General features: G+C 51.4%; 1 protein-coding gene across 1 annotated transcript in view; it reads left to right on the top strand.

Moving 5' to 3' along the window:
• NRXN3 (neurexin 3) overlaps nt 1-25,029 on the top strand; it is a 403,334-nt gene that overhangs the window by 118,269 nt on the left and 260,036 nt on the right. The window contains 3 exon segments of the mRNA XM_075614646.1: nt 3,580-3,823; nt 3,826-4,017; nt 8,357-8,740. Of these exon segments, the coding sequence (XP_075470761.1) occupies nt 3,580-3,823; nt 3,826-4,017; nt 8,357-8,740 (820 nt within the window).

The following is a 25,029-nucleotide window of genomic DNA, read 5'->3' as shown; positions in this document are numbered from 1 at the left end:
ATATCACAAACACATTAAAACGGTTTGTTACTTACACACTATTGCAAATTGTCCGCGTGACGCGGCCCCTTTTACCTGCAGCGCTGGGGTCGCCCGAACATTAGCATAGTGCGGCTATGATGGGAATTAAGCACTGCTGTGCATGGCTACGGTCTGGCACTGGAAGGGTTAATTCAATGGGGGTCTGCAGTGTATTATTGGGGGGAGTAATGAGTGATACATTCTGACAGATGTGGCCAACTCCAGTCCTCAAGGGCCACCAACAGGTCAGGTTTTCAGGATCTCCCTGCTTCAGCACCAGTGGCTCAATCTGTGACTCAGTCGAAGCCACTGACTGAGCCACCTGTGCTGAAGCAGGGAGATCCTGAAAGCCTGACCTGTTGTTGGCCCTTGAGGACAGGAGTTGGCTACCCCTGGATTAGCCCTCTGTAACAGCCCCCCCCACCCCCCAGTCTTTGCCTCACACTGTCCCCTCTGTGCCGTGTGCATGTTAGGAATGATTAGCCGTTACTAAGAGGTCTGGCGTTGGGAGGCAGAGATGGAGAGATCCAGTGAGCATATGATTAATAGCTTGATATGCCATAACTTTATATTACACGCAGCCCTGAGTGCGTCCACATCTGCCTGCAGCAGCTATTTAAAGCTGTTTTAATTCTGCTAATTGCTATACATTTATTTGGATTGCTGGCACCTGCAGGGCTCCGAATAATGTGTATTTTATGTTCTCTTGATCGCAGTCTCTCTCAGCCTCTCACTGTCTCCCTCCCCATCTCTGCCTCATACCCCCATCTTTCCCTCGTACCCCCATCTTTCCCTCGTACCCCCCATATCTCCCTCGTACCCCCCATCTCTGCCTTGTACCCCCCATCTCTGCCTCGTACCACCCCAACTCTGCCGCGCCCCCCCCCCCCCACATAATCTCTCCACTTTATTTGATGTGCTGTCTCTCTCTCTCTTTCTCTCGTTTCTGGCTCCTTCATTTTTTCGGTCACCCATTTCTTTCTCTTTGGGGGTTATTGATTCATCTGCAATTGTGCCAATCGCTGTGCTATTGTGCCCCCCTCACTCTCTCTTTCTCTCTCTCTCTTCCCCCCCTCACTCCCTCTCTCCCCCCTCACACACACTCTCTCTTTCCCTCTCTCTCTCCCCCTCACTCTCTGTCCCCTCCTCACACTCTCGACTCCCACTCACTCACTCTCTCCTCACTCACTCTCCCCCCTCACTCACTCTCCCCCCTCACTCACTCTCTCCCCCACTCACTCTCTCCCCCCCTCAATCTCTATCTCCCCCCTCTATCTTCCCCCCTCACTCTCTCCCCCCCCTCACTCTCTCCCCCCCCTCACTCACTCTCTCCCCCCTCACTCTCCCCCCCTCACTCACTCCCCCCCCTCTCTCTCTCCCCCCTCACTCACTCTCCCCCCCTCACTCTCTCTCTCCCCCTCACTCTCTCTCTCCCCCCCTTACTCTCTCTCCCCCCTCACTCTCTCTCTCCCCCCGTCACTCTCTCTCGCTCCCCTCACTCTCTCTCTCCCCCCTCACTCACTCACTCTCTCTCCCCCCATCTCTCTTTCCCTCCCCTCTCTCCGCACCCTTGTTCTTAATATACATATACACTGGAATCCGTATAATTTCTGCGTCCCTGAGGAACAGGTTACATTCTTTGCCCTTATGTTCCCTGCTCCCTACACAGGTGTGTGTGTGTGTGTGTATATATATATACACACACACACACACACACACACACACACACACACACACACACACACACACACACACACACACACACACACACACACACACACACACACACACACACACACACACACACACACCTGTGTAGGGAGCAGGGAACATAAGGGCAAAGAATGTAACCTGTTCCTCAGGGACGCAGAAATTATACGGATTCCCGTGTATATATATATATATACACACACACACACACACACACACACACACACACACACACACACACACACACACACACACACACACACACACACACACACACACACACACACACACACACACACACACACATATACAGTATGGGTTACAGTTGGTAAATGATGCTGAGCCTGCACACAGTGGGGTTTATGGATTCTGATAAGAACACTTTCCATGTGCTAAAAGCAGGTACCTTGAGTTTATGATGCACCTGGGGCTGCTTTTAAACGCTCATAAAATTTATGTCCATGAGGCTCAGCCCCAAGCTGAGGACAGTTTGAGGGTCACTCACTGGAGTGCTTAAAGTTCAGTGTTTTATGGTTAGTCAACCTACAGCGTCTCTTAGAGAAATGTTGTTAAGGCCCCGCATCCCCGCACCACCGCATCCCCGCACCACCGCATCCCCGCACCACCGCATCCCCGCACCACCGCATCCCCGCACCACCGCATCCCCGCACCACCGCATCCCCGCACCACCGCATCCCCGCACCACCGCATCCCCGCACCACCGCATCCCCGCACCACCGCATCCCCGCACCACCGCATCCCCGCTCCACCGCATCCCCGCTCCACCGCATCCCCGCACTACCGCATCCCCGCTCCACCGCATCCCCGTGCCACCGCGCGGGTTAACCCTTTACGACCCATACTGTGGGAGTCCTGGTTAGAGGGCACAGGGATTGGCATGAATACCAACATGTGAAATCTCATATTAGGAAGCGTTGGGTGGGGGGCAGATCGAGATTTAACCCTCCACTGACCGGCACTGCGATGTGAGAATATGACGCAATATTTTGCATAAGATACTCAGGCCTAATATACAATGTATCACAAAACTAGCAGACAGAAAAGGCCGCCCGCTGTGCGTAATGTGATTATTGATGTTTCAGGAGCGACCTCTAATGGAAGCAAAGGGATTAACATCCTCATGGAAACTGATAATCTTACAGCATATACTGTGTGTGCGGGAATGTACTGTATAGGGCAGGGGTGGCGAACTCCAGTGCTCAAGGGCCACCAACGGGTCAGGTTTTAAGGATATCCCTGCTTCAGCACAGGTGGCTCAATCAGTGGCTTAGTCTTTGACTGCACCACCTGTGCTGAAGCAGGGATATCCTTAAAACCTGAGCTGTTGGTGGCCCTTGGGGACTGGAGTTGGCCGCTCCTGGTACAGTATAGGGCAACACCCATTTATACACGTTTGACGCTTTTATCGTGTTGACCGTGTAAGGAGCACCACAGGGGCCCGTGTATCAAGGCAAATGAGGTGGAATTCGGGGTCAAAACCAAAATCCACCAGAGATATCAAAGAAAAGGTCCAGATTGTCAATGGGATTTCTTATTTGGCACATGGTGGAGTTTTGCTTTGCAGCAGAATTGCAACTCTTTTACTGACTTGTTTTATACTCTGTGCTGTACAGAGAAATAATGTACAAAGGGCCCATCCTATGACCTATGTGACTCCATAATGATTTCCCATAAATGCAAGACTGGATCTGCCAAAAACAGGCACCAAATGGCTAAATAAACCTAATTATGTCTCCCTTATTGCCCCTAAACACTGCCCCCCCAGAGGCTTCCTGTCTGTCTGGCCCCATGCTGCTGCTGTGTTTCACTTGTACTTCCGCTTGGCAGGTGGTGTATAAGAACAATGATATCCGCCTAGAGCTGTCCCGCTTGGCCCGGATTGGAGACACCAAGATGAAGATCTATGGAGACGTGGTTTTCAAATGCGAGAACGTGGCCACTCTTGACCCTATTAGCTTTGAGAGCCCAGAGGCCTTCATCAGCCTGCCCAAGTGGAACACCAAACGCATGGGATCCATCTCCTTTGACTTCCGCACCACAGAGCCCAATGGCCTTATCCTCTTCACCCACGGAAGCCCCAGGATAGAAAAGACGTCAGGAGCCAGAAGAACACCAAGGTGGACTTCTTTGCGGTGGAGCTGCTGGACGGGAATCTCTACCTTCTGCTGGACATGGGCTCCGGAACCATCAAGGTGAAAGCCACTGGCAAGAAGGCCAACGACGGAGAATGGTGCCACGTTGACATCCAGAGGGACGGCAGATCAGGTACGAGCTCTGCAGCATCTTAGGTGTGTTCCTTCGAAGAACACCCTTCCCAAGGTAGAGATATGGGTATTAATATGCATAACGTCAGACATCACATCAATAGCCACAATGGCCCATATTTACTACGTGATAATACTCCGTGAGATGCCTTTTGGTGGCGGAATATACCTTATGGCAGTGATTAATGGGTGATAAAATGATCATTGTGGGTGTATGCCACCTCACGGGCAATATGAAGGAAATATCAGCGTCCTCCTCTCACGTCCGTGCGTCCGTCAGCGGGGCCACGACTCCAGTGGTTAGATGTCGCGATAGGAGCTCAGAGTCCCAGCTTCAGCAAAAAATGCATTTTATCTGCTGCACTGTATGTGGCCCTTTCTCTTGTTGCACATACATTTTTATCCTTAAGTGCTTTATTATTTTGGCTCTCCTTTGTTATCCGCAGGATCCACAGAAGTTGGGACTTTATTGCCATCTTGATTCACCTCCCTCAAGACATTGCATATTTAATCACTTGATTTAGAATTAGTCCACTTTGTTGAGCCCTATGTTCAATTGTTTCTTTTCATATATTTGTATCTTTGTGTGAGATTAGGAACATTGTGGCTGCATTTAGGTACTCATCATACGTTGCCTATTTTTGATTATTTGCGCACCTTTTTATTCTACACTATATATATATATATATATATATATATATATATATATATATATATAGTCAAATAGAACAGTTGGCACTCCTTAGGTGCTGATTGGCTGTAGGTGCTTGTCCCATATGGATAATATAGACATACGTTACCGTTCCAAGGTCTGGTAAAGCAAGAGACAGCACTCAATTGTAGAAAACTATATATATATATATATATAGCTCCATGTAAAATGGATTTCAGGCAAAAGATGACACTGTGTGCTCATTTGCATGTCATTTCCCAGACTCCTTGCTGCAGTGGAAGCACAGTGGAGGTGATAATGGTGAGAGAGGCAGGGGTGCAGACCTGTCTAAGATGTGAATGTGCTCACAAGTGATCTTTCTATTTGAGATATATATATATATATTTTATATCACACACAGCTAAAAAGGTATACAACACAAACTTGTGTGTATAGACCAGGATGGGCAAATCCAATTCAGCACAGGTGGCTTAATCAGTGGCTCAGTCTTAGACTGAACAGAGCATCCGATTACAAAATGTAAATAAAGATGGCGCTCAGTGCGGACCGCAGCGAGTAGCAATAAAAAGGCCAGTGTTGAAGAATCATACATTTGTCCCCATTGTGTTAACCTTTCTTATAAGAACGTAGTTGACATTTAATCTGCGCAGAGTTCTTTCGCTCGCAGTCATTAAGATTGATTGATTGGTTTATCCGCGGAAAACACGGAGACGATAAAATATCAGGGCTTGTCCCGCAGGTTTAGCGAGAGCAGAGGGCTCTGGTCAAAGGGTAATCACGCTCTCTGGAGTTCATTGTGCCGGAGGTGAGAAGTGCAGCCAGGTCAGGCTTAAAAGGGCGATACTGGAAAATGTATGTAAAGAATAGAGGGGGGAGGACCATGGACCTCTCTGGCAATGAATGGGTCAACACAACACGTTGCAGAATCCAGAAGTGTCAGAGTATTGGTAAAGGATAATTACAGGGACGGGGCTAGGACAGTCGCACAGGGGAAGGTTCATTCATTCGTGCACTGTGTATACGTACAGTATCTGAGCTTTTTATTTTAAAGATGGGTGCAAGACAATTACTGATGTGCCAGCCTGGCTCCGCTATCCTAAAAAGCTCAAATCCTTTTAGAGCAGAGGAATATTGAGGTAGAACCCTCAATTGTCCTGAGACCCACCCAGACCCCTTATATAAATCCAGCAACTATGTGATCCAGTGAACCTGGGGAAGCTCCCACTTTCAAATAGTAATCATAATGTACTCGCATAAGTCCATTTTCCATCCAGGTCTGTGTGCTCCTTGCTGTATATGGATACAAATGAAATCACCCTTGCCGAGGGGGAAGGTGGATCAGCGGGCACAACTGTGCAGGAAAGAGTTGCAAACGGCTGGACTGGGCTATAAAAATACTTTATTTAAACATGGATTTAAAAACCAAGAGGAGGGGAACAGACCCCTGCGCCTCTAACGCGTTTCACCCAATATGGGCTTTCTCAAAGAGAAAGCCCACACTGGGTGAAACGTGTTGGAGGCGCAGGGGTCTGTTCCCCTCCTCTTGGTTTTTAAATCCATGTTTAAATAAAGTATTTTTATAGCCCAGTCCAGCCGTTTGCAACTCTTTCCTGCACAGTTGTGCCCACTGATCCACCTTCCCCCTCGGCAAGGGTGATTTTGTTCAAATCCTTTTATAAACTGCAAAAATCACAGCGAAATCCTATAGAGCAGGGGGGGGGGGGGGCAACTTCAGTCCTCAAGGGCCACCAACAGGTCCGGTTGTAAGGATATCCCTGCTTCAGCACAGATGGCTCTATCGCAGCAAAACATGTGAAATCTTATGTTTTTTTTTTAAAATAAATCAGTTCTGTGGTTTTAGATCATTATTACTGTTTTTTTTAAAGGTTATTATTATTCAACTCTTAATACAATTTTTAATGAGATTTAAAGCATCCTTTGATTTCTATAACAGGCTTTAGCACACCTCCCTAGCAGTGCTAGATCTTTGCAACACTTTCCTGTTTGTGATAATTTGTTGCCAATGTTTCCAGCAGTTTGAGCTGCAAACTGTAACAATAGATAAGTAAAGAAGTCATAAATTACCTTAGTAATATAAGGATACATTGTAGCTGCTGAGTTACACCAACTGAAGCTGCCATTTTATCACATAATCAGGATTTTGACAGATTTATAACAGAAGCGCCAAACGGTTACCAGCTTAGGTAAGACTGTAGAATGATGCATTGTCACGTGTTTTACATATACAAATAAGAAAGGAGAAAAGGGGGAATGAGCCTTGCTGCTTTAAAACCTGACCTGTTGATGGTCCTCGGGGCCTGGAGTTAGCCACTCCTGATATAGAGGATCTGCTTTATTTCGATAGACGGGGATACAATTGCTCTTATCCTTTTTTGTTCTGATAAGTTGACGTTTCTCTAGTTGAAATGAATAACTTGATGTCTCATGCACTTTGATGCAATTTGAAAATGCCAGGTCCCATGGCAAATTCAAGGTGCAATCCCATGCAGCTGGCCTCAAAACTTTCTGCGAACAATGCAACAAACGTGTTGGTGTCCTTAAACTAAACTAACCATCATACAAGCAAAGGGTTGGCTTCTTTTGTTTCTATGGAAAGGAGTTTATCAATGTCATTTTTGGGGGTCTTGGAATTGTGGAGTGTTTTTTGCTTTAGCCCACCCAGTCCTGATCAGAGACCCAATAAAGATAATGGGAGGAGATGGTGCTCTGCCTGTGCAAACTCTTGTTAGATTGCACCTGAGACGGGAGCAGCTAATGGAAATCAAACCCCCTCCCCGAGTCTCCGCTCACCATGTTTACAAAATAACTTACAAAATGATTGAAAAATACCTTGGGCTTTAGTAAAAAAAAAAAAAAAAAAAAAGCATCAATTACCAAGAAGTGGCGCCTTAAACAGGTCATTTCCCAGCTCGCTATCTCTGATTTCCTTTCCCGACCCCAATTTCCACTTCATTTTTATGGTTTTGGAATAAACACTTTTATTATTTCCTTTGTAAGTTGAATAGAAATCTGTGAGCCATTCAAAAGCTAAAAATCATATACATCTAGCAATGCAGTGTCTCTGATAACTGTGCAAACTCGGTAGTATTATTTGTGTTTGTTTATAGGAAGTCATTAATTGATACAATCATAAAATACATGTATTCCTGTGTCACTGAATTATGCTCGCAGGCAATAAAGAAACATACAAAAAAACATGCAATTTACATTAGTACACTTTGGCGTAGGAGAGACTGACCCCTTAAATATGTTACTACCATTAGTTCACTTTGCCCCTAGGAGGGACTGAGCTCTTAAACATGTCACTGCCATTAGTACACTTTGTCCCTAGAAGAGACTGACCCCTTAACCATGTCACTGCCATTAGTACACTTTGTCCCTAGAAGAGACTGACCCCTTAACCATGTCACTGCCATTAGTACACTTTGTCCCTAGAAGAGACTGACCCCTTAAGCATGTCACTACCATTAGTACACTTTGGTCCACAACTCAGGATGTGTCTGGGACCCTTAATAAAGCGTACAGGATAATGGAAAGGTCCAGCACAGACTGAACGATCTGGAACTATTGTCCACTTGTATTGTGTCCTAAGTGGTATATGACGTGACGCAATAAGGCACGCTCTCACACCTCTTTGTTCCCTAAGGCACCATCTCCGTAAACAGCAAGCGCACGCCATTCACCGCCAGTGGGGAGAGTGAGATCCTGGACCTTGAGGGGGACATGTACTTGGGGGGTCTTCCTGAAAACCGCGCTGGGCTCATCCTGCCCACCGAGCTCTGGACAGCCATGCTCAACTACGGCTACGTCGGATGCATCCGCGACCTGTTCATAGACGGGCGCAGCAAGAACATACGTCAGCTGGCGGAGGCGCAGAATGCAGCGGGAGTGAAGTCATCCTGCTCCAGGCTGAGCGGCAAGCAGTGCGACAGCTACCCCTGCAAGAACAGCGCCGCCTGCAGGGACGGCTGGAACCGCTTCGTGTGCGACTGTACCGGCACGGGGCACTGGGGCAGAACCTGCGAAAGGTGTGAGTGCACATGTGCAGGGAAGCATAGGGCCTTTACTTCTCGCTGCGTGACAGGGGCAAAGAGTACATGGAGTTTGTATGACAGGGTGACAACGTGACACAGACAGAAGGGACCTGTGGCCCATGGAGTTTGTATGACGGGGTGACACCGTGACACAGACAGAAGGGACCTGTGGCCCATGGAGTTTGTATGACGGGGTGACACCGTGACACATGGAGTTTGTATGACGGGGTGACACAGTGACACAGACAGAAGGGACCTGTGGCCCATGGAGTTTGTTTGACGGGGTGACACCGTGACAGACAGAAGGGACCTGTGGCCCATGGAGTTTGTTTGACGGGGTGACACCGTGACACAGACAGAGGGGACCTGTGGCCCATGGAGTCTGTATGACAGGGTGACACCGTGACACAGACAGAAGGGACCTGTGGCCCATGGAGTTTGTATGACGGGGTGACACCGTGACACAGACAGAGGGGACCTGTGGCCCATGGAGTCTGTATGACGGGGTGACACCGTGACAGACAGAAGGGACCTGTGGCCCATGGAGTTTGTATGACGGGGTGACACCGTGACACAGACAGAGGGGACCTGTGGCCCATGGGGTCTGTCTCTCCCATAACACAATGTAACACAGACAGGAGGATTGTTTTCTGCTGCGGTGTGTATTTGTGCTGTAGTCACAGGGTGAGCCATACAGGAGGGTCTTGTGACGATCAGTGTGCCCACAGACACTGCCCTTCCAGCTGTAAGCTGGTGACACAGAAACATAAGGCACATGTCACACACTTCACAATGACAGAAGGAACCTTTAGGACATCAATCCCGTCATTCCATTAACATGGTAGTTATTTTACCAGCGGCAGCGTGTGAATTGCAGTGTTTTACAGGCTAACAGCAAGCGCAATTGCCCCTTGTGTACCCCGACCCCCCCCCACTCCTGTTAGAGGGCACTTCCTCCAACACTGGGGAGAATATAAGAGGTGCCACTTCATAGTGTGTGTGTGTATGTGTATATATATATAGATAGATCTTGTTTTTGGTAAGAACTCAATACTACTATATCCTCGTCGCAGCACTGCAGGCTTGTGTGAAGTCCTTGGGAGAGTTCCCATTGTGAGCGCTGCCTCTCTCATTGTCTCAAATACAATCCCAGCTCATCACAAGGAGAAAATCACCCGAGGGGAAATATTACAGATTGTTTCCAAACCTGTGTGTGTGCCGTGTGCCGTGTGCCGTGTGCCGTGTATGTGTGCCGTGTGCGTGTGAGAAACAATGTTGCCGTTGTGCCTTTGATGTCAGCCTATTGGAGATGCACTAATTGCTTAATGATCTGATTTGTTACTACAGAGGATCTTTCTCAGCCTGTAGAGGTACAGGAGCAGCTGTTGTTTAACCAATTCCCAGCGATGGGAACCTGCAGGATGAGATGTTTGTTGACTGACTATAGTGGCGGTCTGATTATAATGATCCAAACACGGCTCCTAAAGGTTTTCCCCTAATACTATAAGGATTAAGCAAGTCGTGGTAGAAAATAAGGATTATACAAGGGGATATGATGACATTGTTTTCAAATATATTCAAGGTCAATACAAGGATCATTCAAGGTGACTATCTCAAGGACAGTACGAATGACCCAAGGGGTCATCTCTTCAGATTAGAGCAAAGGAGATTTCTTCAGCGGCCAATGAAAAGTGGTCATTACAGGAAGGGCAGCGGCCATGTGGGATTAACTACCCATGGAGACTGTGACGGCAGATACAGGAGATATGTTTAAAAAAAGGTTAAACACATGTTTAGACAGGGAAGGTATACAGGGATACACCAAATTCATTAAACATAGGAAGGGTGTTGAACCAGGGAGAAGTCTGATGGCTGGAGTGTCCTCTGTACTGTAAATCGGTATCGCGGACCTGAGGAAGAGAGGAGAACTCTTGGCAGCTTGTCCTATAATATCAAGTGTTAGTCCAAATAAAGAAAGTAATACTGAAGCGCTCACTCACTCTGCACTCTCGTAACTGGGCTTATACGGCTATTTCTACTTAATTCATGGAGTCACGAAGGAATTTTCTTCCCCGCATAAGACCTAATTGGCACATGTTTAATTCAGGGTTTTTGTGTGTTTCCTCTGGATCAATATTAATTTAGGGTGAGTACCATAGCCAATCAGAATTTAGCAGAGGTTGACCTTGATTGACGTTATGTCTTTTTGCCATTTCATTTATACTGCAGGTAACCCTCTAAACTTCTACACCCCAATCCTGTCTTTCAACTGTCTTGTCCTAGAGGGCACTGCTCTTCCTTCCCTTGTCCTAGAGGCGACTCTCGGTCCCTCTTACATTTGCTATGCTCGTGGTGATGATGTTTCAAACATCCCATAACCCAGTCCTCAAGTACCCCCCAGCAGGCTTTCAGGATATCCCTGCTTCAGCACAGGTGGCACAGTCTTTGAGCTATCTGTGCGGAAGCAGGGATATCCTTCAAACCTGACCTGTTGGGGTTACTTGAGCAGGTGACGTTGGGAACCCCTGTCCTGACATATCAAGCCCTAGAGGTGGGTGTCTCTTTGCTACTCGAGCAGTTCAATTCCTAGAGGTGATGGCGCCTTTGCTGGCGTCTCTTCGATGGGCTCACGGCCCGCAGACCCCGAGTGTTCACATGGGAGTGGTATTAGTTTGAAGGGTCTCCGTTAATAGGTGCTGGATATTGTCTTATTGTAAGTGGGCATTGGGAAATAATGCTGGCAGAATCCAATCTCTTTCCCTACCACTTGTCCTGGAAAGAGACCGAAGCCCCCCACCCCCCTCCTCTCCTTATCTCAAATTACCATTATAGACCTCACCAAATGAGCTTAACCTCTCGCCTGCCGCGCCCTGCTTCCAGCAGGAGGGGGTACAGAGAACATTTACACACCACCGCCTCTTACTGGTATTCTCTTGTGAAGACAGTGGGACTGCTGCAAAATGAAACGCTGTTTTTGCAAATACCCGTTTAACCCTTTGCAAAGCGGTGATGGGTCTCTGGCAGCAAAGGGTTAATAGAAAAAAGGGTTGTTTGCATTGTCACTTCCCCCCCCCCAAAAAAAAATATATTCAAGGTCAATAGAAGGATCTCTCAAGGGAACTATGCACAGGGGTTCTCGGGGATCACGGGGGCTCTCTGGGGTTCTCAGGGGGATCACAGGGACTCTCGGGTAACACAGGGGGATCACGGGGACTCTCGGGGAACACGGGGGGGATCACGGGGACTCTCGGGTAACACGGGGGGAACACGGGGACTCTCGGGTAACACGGGGACTCTCGGGTAACACGGGTGTTCTCGGGGGACTCGGGGGACACGGGGACTCTCGGGGGACACGGGGGCTCTCGGGAGACACGGGGAACACGGGGACTCTCGGGGAACACGGGGCTCTCGGGGGACACGGGGGTTCTCGGGGGACACGGGAGCTCTCGGGGGACACGGGGGGATCACGGGGAACACGGGGACTCTCGGGAACATGGGGCTCTCGGGGGACACGGGTGCTCTCGGGAGACACAGGGGCTCTCGGGGATCACGGGGACTCTCGGGGAACACGGGGGGATCACGGGGAACACGGGGGGATCACGGGGACTCTCGGGTAACACGGGGGGATCACGGGGACTCTCGGGGAACACGGGGGGATCACGGGGACTCTCGGGTAACACGGGGGGATCACGGGGACTCTTGGGTAACACGGGGGTTCTCGGGGGACACGGGGGCTCTCGGGGAACACGGGGGTTCTCGGGGGACACGGGGGCTCTCGGGGAACACGGGGGCTCTCGGGGAACACGGGGACTCTCGGGGAACACGGGGGCTCTCGGGGAACACGGGGACTCTCGGGGAACACGGGGCTCTCGGGGAACACGGGGGGCTCTCGGGGAACACGGGGGCTCTCGGGGAACACGGGGACTCTCGGGGAACACGGGGACTCTCGGGGGTTCTCGGGGATCACGGGGGGACACGGGGACTCTCGGGGAACACGGGGGCTCTCGGGGAACACGGGGGCTCTCGGGCAACACGGGGACTCTCGGGCAACACGGGGACTCTCGGGGGTTCTCGGGGATCACGGGGACTCTCGGGGAACACGGGGACTCTCGGGGGACACGGGGGCTTTCGGGGACACGGGGACTCTCGGGGGACACGGGAACTCTTGGGGGTTCTCAGGGATCACGGGGGCTCTCGGGGAACACGAGGACTCTCGGGGGACACGTGGACTATCGGGGAACATGGGGGCTCTCGGGGGGACACGGGGACTCTCGGGGGTTCTCGGGGGACACGGGGGCTCTCAGGGGACACTGGGGCTCTCGGGGGACACGGGGGCTCTCGGGGGACACGGGAGCTCTCGGGGAACACGGGGGGATCACGGGGGCTCTCTGGACGTGTCTTGTAGTTACTTGTTATATTTTTGAACAGGAAAGGGAGTGGCTGCTAACCAGTAGTGAAAGTGACGGTTCCCCAAGGTCACGTACCCTGGCGTCCATCATCTCGCCGTTTTGCTGCTTAGGAGGGCATTACTTTTTGCCATTACTCTGGCGGCAGAAGGGTTAAGATTAACACCAGCACTGCTGCCTTTGTTCCTGATTCAGACGAGGGTTGTGCAGAGGGAGAGCGGGTTGTGAGCGCGGGGGGCACAGACTATCCTATTTATTTGCTATAAGAACTTTCACCTTGTGTGTATCGTCGGCTTGTTCTGTAATATCTGGTACGAGTGGGGGGGGGGGGGGGATGGGATTCGAAGAAAGAGGACAGCTTTGGTGCTCTGCTGAAATGAGGAGAGGTGGAGGCATCGCTGACATGAAAGAGGAGAGGGGGTGGGACCGCTTCCAGGAGCAATGAGGGGGAAGCATGGGGGTGGAGGGGGCACCGCTGGGAGAGGGGGTGGATGCACCGCTGGGAGAGGGGTGGGGAAGGCACCGCTAGGAGAGGGGGTGCAGGCATCACTGGGAGGGGGGGGTTGGATGCACCACTGAGGGAGGGGTGAGAGAGGCACCGCTGGTAGAGGGGGTGGTGGAGGCACCGCTGGGAGAGGGGTGGGAGAGGCACCGCTGGGAGAGGGGGGTGGATTCGGCACAGCTGGGAGAGGTGGGGAGGCACCGTTGGGAGAGGGGGGAGGAGTCTACAGCTGGGAGAGGGGGGGTGGAGTCTGTACAGCTGGGAGAGGGGGGTGGAGGCGGTACTGCTGGGAAAGGGGTGGGGGAGACACTGCTGGGAAAGGGGTGGGGGAGACACTGCTGGGAAAGGGGTGGGGGAGGCACCGCTGGGAGAGGGGGTGGCACCGCTGGGAAAGGGGTGGGGGAGGCACCGCTGGGAGGGGTTGGGGAGGCACCGCTGGGAGAGGGGGTGGAGGCACTGCTGGGAGGGAGGGTGGAGCCAGCACCGCTGGGAGAGTGGGGGTGGAGTCGATACAGCTGGGTGAGGGGGGGTGAGGCACCGCTGGGAAAGGGGTGTGGGAGGCACCGCTGGGAGAGGGGGGTGGCACCGCTGGGAAAGGGGTGGGGGAGGCACCGCTGGGAGAGGGGGTGGAGGCACCGCTGGGAGAGAGGGTGGAGCCAGCACCGCTGGGAGAGTGAGGCTGGAGTCGATACAGCTGGGAGAAGGGGGGGTGAGGCACCGCTGGGAAAGGGGTGTGGGAGGCACCGCTGGGAGAGGGGGGTGGCACCGCTGGGAAAGGGGTGGGGGAGGCACCGCTGGGAGAGGGGGTGGAGGCACCGCTAGGAGAGGGGGCGGGGGAGGCACCTCTGGGAGAGGGGGTGGGGGAGGCACTGCTGGGAGAGGGGGTGGGGGAGGCACCGCTGGGAGAGGGGATGGGGGAGGCACCACTGGGAGAGGGGGTGGAGGCACTGCTGGGATTAGGGTGGAAGCACCGCTGGGAGAGGGTGGGGGAGGCACCGCTGGGAGAGGAGGTGGAGGCACCGCTGGGAGAGGGGGTGGAGGCACCGCTGGGAGGATATTAGGAATATATACAGATGACTGGAGAATTGTGAACTGTCTGTACCCTGCATAGAAAAAGGTTAGCTACCTTATATATAAACTGTCTGCTAAAGAGAAACTGTTTTGTTTGGTTTGCTGAAGAAAAAGCCATTTTCGTTTGTTGCTGAAGAAAAAGCCATTTTCGTTTGTTGCTGATGAAAAGCTATTTTTGTTTTGTGTGCTGTATATCTTTTAAGGCTAAATAAATAAGCCTCGTCAAGAAACCCACGTGTGTAGTTGCATGTACCCTGCAACATGGAGACACAATTATAATGGGGTGGGAGAGGCAGGAATACCTTGGTGAGTAGTACTGTGACGTCACTGTGTGTGAGGGCAGCCAAGGTCAGTGAGCCAAGTTATGTACTTCTTCGTGGGATTAATAACCCTTTAATCTCCATGATCCCATCAGCAAAGGCTGCGCCACGCTGTCACAGCGTCTCCGCTCCCACTTCCTGTCCGTCCTTCAAAACAAAGTGCGATGTGAACGGACTAAATGACCCAGAATGCACTGCAGTGGAAGCTGAACGCCAGCACTGCCTCCGGACAGACGAGCGGCGCTGCCTCGCGGCTCGGAGAGGAGCCAATCCCCAGGCAGCTATTTTCCAAATAATTTCACTAAGCAGCCGGCCGCGTCTCTCCCCGGTATTGTAATCCCGCCGGCCCCGGGGGACATGTGCAGGGTAAGCCGATAACGGGCACCGCGATGAGCCGAGGCCGCAGCGCGACCGCGAGGAGCCCAGACGCGTGCCGTGTTCGGAGGAGGCCGGCGAGGTTAACCCCTCCTCTGCTGGAGGAACGTTAGAGAGCCAGAGATGATGTGTTACACCAATTTACACTGAGAAACGTGGAGAATAAACACGCCCCGCTCCCGGAGGTTTCCATTTCGGAGAGACGGGGACGTCCCGGCGCTTTGTGGCATTAGGACCTCAGTAATTACAAAGCCTCTTGAGCTGCGGATTTTCCACTAATCCTCTGCGCTAATAAAACGTCTGATTACTGTAGGGCTTCGGCTGGCCTGTGTAACCCTTTCACTGCCAAAGTGCCCCGCAGTGCGTTACCCAGATCGGTGTTGTCGGCCCCTGTGACAGTGAAGGGGTTAATCTCAGAATCACGTGCTTGTCCTCTCTCTGTGCCGCCTCACAAACGGGATTGAAGAATTAAGAGCGTAACTCTGCACTTATTATAATCCCGCCGGAGAAGAGAAAGGAGTCTCCATGCATGCAGTGTGTGATACACCTTACAGCCCCCCTATATCTCCATGCAGTGTGTGATACACCTTACAGCACCCCTATATCTCCATGCAGTGTGTGATACACCTTACAGCACCCCTATATCTCCATGCAGTGTGTGATACACCTTACAGCACCCCTATATCTCCATGCAGTGTGTGATACACCTTACAGCACCCCTATATCTCCATACAGTGTGTGATACACCTTACAGCACCCCTATATCTCCATGCAGTGTGTGATACACCTTACAGCGCCCCTATATCTCCATGCAGTGTGTGATACACCTTACAGCCCCCCTATATCTCCATGCAGTGTGTGATACACCTTACAGCCCCCCTATATCTCCATGCAGTGTGTGATACACCTTACAGCGCCCCTATATCTCCATGCAGTGTGTGATACACCTTACAGCGCCCCTATATCTCCATGCAGTGTGTGATACACCTTACAGCACCCCTATATCTCCATGCAGTGTGTGATACACCTTACAGCCCCCCTATATCTCCATGCAGTGTGTGATACACCTTACAGCGCCCCTATATCTCCATGCAGTGTGTGATGCACCTTACAGCGCCCCTATATCTCCATGCAGTGTGTGATACACCTTACAGCGCCCCTATATCTCCATGCAGTGTGTGATACACCTTACAGCGCCCCTATATCTCCATGCAGTGTGTGATACACCTTACAGCACCCCTATATCTCCATGCAGTGCGTGATACACCTTACAGCACCCCTATATCTCCATGCATGCAGTGTGTGATACACCTTACAGCACCCCTATATCTCCATGCAGTGCGTGATACACCTTACAGCACCCCTATATCTCCATGCATGCAGTGTGTGATACACCTTACAGCACCCCTATATCTCCATGCAGTGTGTGATACACCTTACAGCGCCCCTATATCTCCATGCAGTGTGTGATACTCCTTGCAGCACCCCTATATCTCCATGCAGTGCATGTTAAACCTTAAAGCGCCCCTATATCTCCATGCAGTGTGTGATGCATTTTACAGCACCCCTATATCTCTATACAGTGCATGTTAAACCTTAAAGCGCCCCTATGTCTCCAGGCAGTGTGAGATAAACCTTACAGCACCCCTATATCTCCATACAATGTGTGATACACCATACAGCTCACCTATATCTCCATATGCATTATAATCCCTGCAGCATCCACATGATTCCATGCATCTTATATGCAGTGCATGGCAAGTATGATAGCATACTGATATAATCCTCAATACCATGCACTGCATGTGTCCTTCATTGCATGCACTACACCACAAGCACTGCGTGCGTCCTTCACTGCATCACAAGCACTGCGTGTGTCCTTCATGGCATGCACTGCATCACAAGCACTGCGTGTGTCCTTCATGGCATGCACTGCATCACAAGCACTGCGTGTGTCCTTCACGGCATGCACTGCATCACAAGCACTGCGTGTGTCCTTCACTGCATCACGAGCACTGCGTGTGTCCTTCACTGCATCACAAGCACTGCGTGTGTCCTTCACTGCATCATAAGCACTGCATGTGTCCTTCACTGCATCATAAGCACTGCGTGTGTCCTTCACTGCATCACAAGCACTGCGTGTGTCCTTCACTGCATCATAAGCACTGCATGTGTCCTTCACTGCATCATAAGCACTGCATGTGTCCTTCACTGCATCATAAGCACTGCATGTGTCCTTCACTGCATGCATTGGCTCCATTTCAGGCACTGCACACAGTTACTGTGTAGTGTCCATGCAGCTGATTATAGCCCCAGCACCCACCCTCTGGGCTTGGGTTGTGTGTTAGGGCCTAACACACAACCCAAGCCCAGAGGGTGGGTGCTGGGGCTATAATCAGCTGCATGGACACTACACAGTAACTGTGTGCAGTGCCTGAAATGGAGCCAATGCATGCAGTGAAGGACACATGCAGTGCTTATGATGCAGTGAAGGACACATGCAGTGCTTATGATGCAGTGAAGGACACACGCAGTGCTTGTGATGCAGTGAAGGACACACGCAGTGCTTATGATGCAGTGAAGGACACATGCAGTGCTTATGATGCAGTGAAGGACACACGCCGTGCTTGTGATGCAGTGAAGGACACACGCAGTGCTTGTGATGCAGTGAAGGACACATGCAGTGCTTATGATGCAGTGAAGGACACACGCAGTAACAGTTAGGCGATGACAAGAAATACACAAACAAATGCTGGCAGCGCAGGTGTAAAACTCATAATATCGGCGGGGGTCTCACGGAACATTCTGGGAGCACGGATATCAGTCCCCATATCTCACAGAGCGGGGGGGGGGGCATCACGAGCACTGCGTGTGTCCTTCACTGCATCACAAGCACTGCGTGTGTCCTTCACTGCATCATAAGCACTGCATGTGTCCTTCACTGCATCATAAGCACTGCGTGTGTCCTTCACTGCATCACAAGCACTGCGTGTGTCCTTCACTGCATCACAAGCACTGCGTGTGTCCTTCACTGCATCACAAGCACTGCGTGTGTCCTTCACTGCATCATAAGCACTGCGTGTGTCCTTCACTGCATCATAAGCACTGCGTGTGTCCTTCACTGCATCACAAGCACTGCGTGTGTCCTTCACTGCATCATAAGCACTGCGTGTGTCCTTCACTGCATCACAAGCACTGCGTGTGTCCTTCACGGCATGCACTGCATCACAAGCACTGCGTGTGTCCTTCACGGCATGCACTGCACCACAAGCACTGCGTGTGTCCTTCACTGCATCACAAGCACTGCGTGTGTCCTTCACTGCATCACAAGCACTGCGTGTGTCCTTCACTGCATCACAAGCACTGCGTGTGTCCTTCACTGCATCATAAGCACTGCGTGTGTCCTTCACTGCATCACAAGCACTGCGTGTGTCCTTCACTGCATCACAAGCACTGCGTGTGTCCTTCACTGCATCATAAGCACTGCATGTGTCCTTCACTGCATCATAAGCACTGCGTGTGTCCTTCACTGCATCACAAGCACTGCGTGTGTCCTTCACTGCATCATAAGCACTGCATGTGTCCTTCACTGCATCATAAGCACTGCATGTGTCCTTCACTGCATCATAAGCACTGCATGTGTCCTTCACTGCATGCATTGGCTCCATTTCAGGCACTGCACACAGTTACTGTGTAGTGTCCATGCAGCTGATTATAGCCCCAGCACCCACCCTCTGGGCTTGGGTTGTGTGTTAGGGCCTAACACACAACCCAAGCCCAGAGGGTGGGTGCTGGGGCTATAATCAGCTGCATGGACACTACACAGTAACTGTGTGCAGTGCCTGAAATGGAGCCAATGCATGCAGTGAAGGACACATGCAGTGCTTATGATGCAGTGAAGGACACATGCAGTGCTTATGATGCAGTGAAGGACACACGCAGTGCTTGTGATGCAGTGAAGGACACACGCAGTGCTTATGATGCAGTGAAGGACACATGCAGTGCTTATGATGCAGTGAAGGACACACGCAGTGCTTGTGATGCAGTGAAGGACACACGCAGTGCTTGTGATGCAGTGAAGGACACATGCAGTGCTTATGATGCAGTGAAGGACACACGCAGTAACAGTTAGGCGATGACAAGAAATACACAAACAAATGCTGGCAGCGCAGGTGTAAAACTCATAATATCGGCGGGGGTCTCACGGAACATTCTGGGAGCACGGATATCAGTCCCCATATCTCACAGAGCGGGGGGGGGGGGGGCATCACGAGCACTGCGTGTGTCCTTCACTGCATCACAAGCACTGCGTGTGTCCTTCACTGCATCATAAGCACTGCATGTGTCCTTCACTGCATCATAAGCACTGCGTGTGTCCTTCACTGCATCACAAGCACTGCGTGTGTCCTTCACTGCATCACAAGCACTGCGTGTGTCCTTCACTGCATCACAAGCACTGCGTGTGTCCTTCACTGCATCATAAGCACTGCGTGTGTCCTTCACTGCATCATAAGCACTGCGTGTGTCCTTCACTGCATCACAAGCACTGCGTGTGTCCTTCACTGCATCATAAGCACTGCGTGTGTCCTTCACTGCATCACAAGCACTGCGTGTGTCCTTCACGGCATGCACTGCATCACAAGCACTGCGTGTGTCCTTCACGGCATGCACTGCACCACAAGCACTGCGTGTGTCCTTCACTGCATCACAAGCACTGCGTGTGTCCTTCACTGCATCACAAGCACTGCGTGTGTCCTTCACTGCATCACAAGCACTGCGTGTGTCCTTCACTGCATCACAAGCACTGCGTGTGTCCTTCACTGCATCATAAGCACTGCATGTGTCCTTCACTGCATCACAAGCACTGCGTGTGTCCTTCACTGCATCACAAGCACTGCGTGTGTCCTTCACTGCATCATAAGCACTGCATGTGTCCTTCACTGCATCATAAGCACTGCGTGTGTCCTTCACTGCATCACAAGCACTGCGTGTGTCCTTCACTGCATCATAAGCACTGCATGTGTCCTTCACTGCATCATAAGCACTGCATGTGTCCTTCACTGCATCATAAGCACTGCATGTGTCCTTCACTGCATGCATTGGCTCCATTTCAGGCACTGCACACAGTTACTGTGTAGTGTCCATGCAGCTGATTATAGCCCCAGCACCCACCCTCTGGGCTTGGGTTGTGTGTTAGGGCCTAACACACAACCCAAGCCCAGAGGGTGGGTGCTGGGGCTATAATCAGCTGCATGGACACTACACAGTAACTGTGTGCAGTGCCTGAAATGGAGCCAATGCATGCAGTGAAGGACACATGCAGTGCTTATGATGCAGTGAAGGACACATGCAGTGCTTATGATGCAGTGAAGGACACACGCAGTGCTTGTGATGCAGTGAAGGACACACGCAGTGCTTATGATGCAGTGAAGGACACATGCAGTGCTTATGATGCAGTGAAGGACACACGCAGTGCTTGTGATGCAGTGAAGGACACACGCAGTGCTTGTGATGCCGTGAAGGACACATGCAGTGCTTATGATGCAGTGAAGGACACACGCAGTAACAGTTAGGCGATGACAAGAAATACACAAACAAATGCTGGCAGCGCAGGTGTAAAACTCATAATATCGGCGGGGGTCTCACGGAACATTCTGGGAGCACGGATATCAGTCCCCATATCTCACAGAGCGGGGGTTCCACGGAACATTCTGGGAGCACGGATACCAGCCCCCATATCTCACAGAGCAGGGGGTCTCACGGAACATTCTGGGAGCACGGATATCAGTCCCCATATCTCACAGAGCGGGGGTTCCACGGAACATTCTGGGAGCACGGATACCAGCCCCCATATCTCACAGAGCGGGGGTTCCACGGAACATTCTGGGAGCACGGATACCAGCCCACATATCTCACAGAGCGGGGGTTCCACGGAACATTCTGGGAGCATGGATAAAAGCCCCCATATCTCACAGAGCGGGGGTCCCACGGAACATTCTGGGAGCACGGATACCAGCCCCCATATATCACAGAGCGGGGGTCCCACGGAACATTCTGGGAGCACGGATATCAGCCCCCATATCACACAGAGCGGGGGTCCCACGGAACATTCTGGGAGAACGGATATCAGCCCACATATCTCACAGAGCGGGAGTCCCACGGAACATTCTGGGAGCACGGATACCAGCCCCCATATCTCACAGAGCGGGGGTCCCACGGAACATTCTGGGAGCACGGATATCAGCCCCCATATCTCACAGAGCGGGAGTCCCACGGAACATTCTGGGAGTTCTCTGAGATTGTGATGTTGTGTAAATGTTATGCTGACATTTAAGCGTGCTGTGGGATGTGCATATTAGGCAAGCGGGATCTCCCGCCCGCTCGCTTCACTTTGTGTAAGCTGAGCTCCCTACAAGGCGGGTGTCCCAGGGCAACTGGTAACATTTACTGTACTAGCAAGTATATCTTCTTCTGCAAACATACGTACTGCTGCAAGCTCTGGCGGCTGTGCGTGCGTGTGTGTGCGTCTGTAAGTATGTGTATGTGTGTGTGTCTGTAAGTAAGTGCGTGTGTGTGTGTATATGTATGTGCGTCTGTAAGTATGTGTGTGTATGTGCGTCTGTAAGTATGTGTATGTGTGTGTGCCTGTAAGTATGTGCGTGTGTGTGTGTCTGTAAGTATGTGTGTGTGTGCGTCTGTAAGTATGTGTGTGTATCTGAGTCTGTAAGTGTGTGTGTGTGTGTAAGTGTGTGTGCGTGTGCATCTGTGCGTCTGTAAGTATGTGTGTGTGTATATGTATGTGCGTCTGTAAGTATGTGTGTGTATGTGCGTCTGTAAGTATGTGTATGTGTGTGTGCATGTAAGTATGTGCGTGCGTATGTGTGTGTGCGTCTGCGTATGTGTGTGTATCTGAGTCTGTAAGTGTGTGTGTGTAAGTGTGTGTGTAAGTGTGTGTGTGTGCATCTGTAATTACCCAAATCTCTTCACTTATGTAATAATTATTTCCCTTTATCCATCCCTATTACTCATTACTCTCTCTCTTCCCTCTCTCGCCTTTCTCTCCATCTTCTTTCTCTCTCTCTTCTTTCTCTATCTCTTCTTCTCTCTCTCTCTCTCTCTCTCTCTCTCTCTCTCTCTCTCTCTCGCTCTCGCTCTCTCTCTCTCTCTCCTCTCTCTCTCTCTCTCTCTCTCTCTCTCTCTCTCTCTCTCTCTCTCTCTCTCTCTCTCTTCTTTCTCTATCTCTTCTTCTCTCTCTCTCTCTCTCTCTCTCTCTCTCTCTCTCTCTCTCTCTCTCGCTCTCTCTCTCTCTCTCTCTCTCCTCTCTCTCTCTCTCTCTCTCTCTCTCTCTCTCTCTCTCTCTCTCTCTCTCTCTCTCCCTCTCTCTCTCCTCCCTCTCTCTCTCCTCTCTCTCTCTCTCCTCCCTCTCTCTCTCCTCCCTCTCTCTCTCCTCCCTCTCTCTCCCTCTTTCTGTATCTCTGGTGTAAACTGACATTGTATTCCAGTCATATTAAAGCCATTTCACGCTCTGCTGCCCTCTCTAATACACAGAAGGAGAGCACCTCTTAATATGTCTGCTTCCAGTCCCCCAGCTGCCAGCACGCCATGCCCGACACCGCCCCGAGAGACAGCGCCACTCCCCGGCGTCTCCTTCACCTGCCACTGCAGTGCATTCTGGCTCTTGTAGTCCAATTTCCTTCCATTTGCTCCTTGCTACAGGCTGGGCTGGATTAACTCTCTGTGGTCTGTGTACGGAGAAAGTTGTCTGCGCTGGCGCATTCGCGTTTATTAACAAATGAGCTTTTTTTCTGTCAGATGTATTAAGCGTATTTGTACTGTTGCAGAACTTGGCTTGTTCTGCGCTAGTTTTCTGCGTTACAAATACTTCCGCCGCCTTTTCAATGACGGAGAAAACCCTGCATAAAAGCAACACAACCTACACATTCCTTAATACAGGGGCCTGCGACCATTATTCAAATGTAACTCCGCCCACTCACGCCACCCGTTCCTCATCTCGCCGCTTGTAGACGCTGCCTGGCGTAGGTTTTATTCAGCGCCAGCTGCAGAGAAGGCCGCCCTTTACATGCCATACATAGAGCCCTGCCCTGGCCTTCAGTGTCAGTCTCCATTATACCAATCCCACTCAAACAAACATCTACTTCTAGATCGTTAATGGCGTAACGAGGGAGGGAGGAGCGGGTATGATGCCTTTTATTCGACCAACAAGTAGTTGACATGTTTACAAGCTTTCCAACCTCTCAGGGTCCTACATCGGGCCCTAACCCCACCCTGAGAGAATGGAAAGCTTGTAACATGGCCCAGTACCATGCATCATATCCCCTTCTCCCTCCTTTGTTACTGCAGGGACGCTCCAACACGGCGACCCGTGCCTCTTTGCTTAGAGCATTGACATATCTCACGGGGCATTACTGTCACCAACCCCAGGTCACGGGATCATAATGATCCAATCCTGGCCTTAAATTCCCATTCCCTGGTCGGCTCCAGGAAGGTCGGATGAGAGACCGGTCTGTAGCACACGCTGACCTGGAGTTCCAGAAACCGTTTGCAGACTGATGCAGACAGGAGGATTCTACGTGTAATATTCGCATGGTAGGAAGCCGTCAGCAGACGCTGATCGCGCAGCCATGTCGTTCCCTATTCCGTGATGGCTGCGTACGCATCTCGTTCCCTATTCTGTGACGGCTGCGTACTCATCTCGTTCCCTATTCCGTGACGGCTGCGTACTCATCTCGTTCCCTATTCCGTGACGGCTGCGTACGCATCTCGTTCCCTATTCCGTGACGGCTGCGTACGCATCTCGTTCCCTATTCCGTGACGGCTGCGTACGCATCTCGTTCCCTATTCCGTGACGGCTGCGTACGCATCTCGTTCCCTATTCCGTGACGGCTGCGTACTCATCTCGTTCCCTATTCCGTGACGGCTGCGTACTCATCTCGTTCCCTATTCCGTGACGGCTGCGTACGCATCTCGTTCCCTATTCCGTGGCGGCTGCGTACGCATCTCGTTCCCTATTCCGTGACGGCTGCGTACGCATCTCGTTCCCTATTCCGTGACGGCTGCGTACGCATCTCGTTCCCTATTCCGTGACGGCTGCGTACGCATCTCATTCCCTATTCCGTGACGGCTGCGTACTCATCTCGTTCCCTATTCCGTGACGGCTGCGTACGCATCTCGTTCCCTATTCCGTGACGGCTGCGTACGCATCTCGTTCCCTATTCCGTGACGGCTGCGTACGCATCTCGTTCCCTATTCCGTGAAGGCTGCGTACGCATCTCGTTCCCTATTCCGTGACGGCTGCGTACGCATCTCGTTCCCTATTCCGTGACGGCTGCGTACTCATCTCGTTCCCTATTCCGTGACGGCTGCGTACGCATCTCGTTCCCTATTCCGTGACGGCTGCGTACTCATCTCGTTCCCTATTCCGTGACGGCTGCGTACGCATCTCGTTCCCTATTCCGTGACGGCTGCGTACTCATCTCGTTCCCTATTCCGTGACGGCTGCGTACGCATCTCGTTCCCTATTCCGTGACGGCTGCGTACGCATCTCGTTCCCTATTCCGTGACGGCTGCGTACTCATCTCGTTCCCTATTCC

Source organism: Ascaphus truei, chromosome 9, assembly GCF_040206685.1.
Source record: "Ascaphus truei isolate aAscTru1 chromosome 9, aAscTru1.hap1, whole genome shotgun sequence".
NCBI lineage: Eukaryota > Metazoa > Chordata > Amphibia > Anura > Ascaphidae > Ascaphus > Ascaphus truei.
The sequence above is the reverse complement of the archived record's forward strand: the minus strand, read 5'-3'. Positions and strand labels throughout refer to the sequence as shown.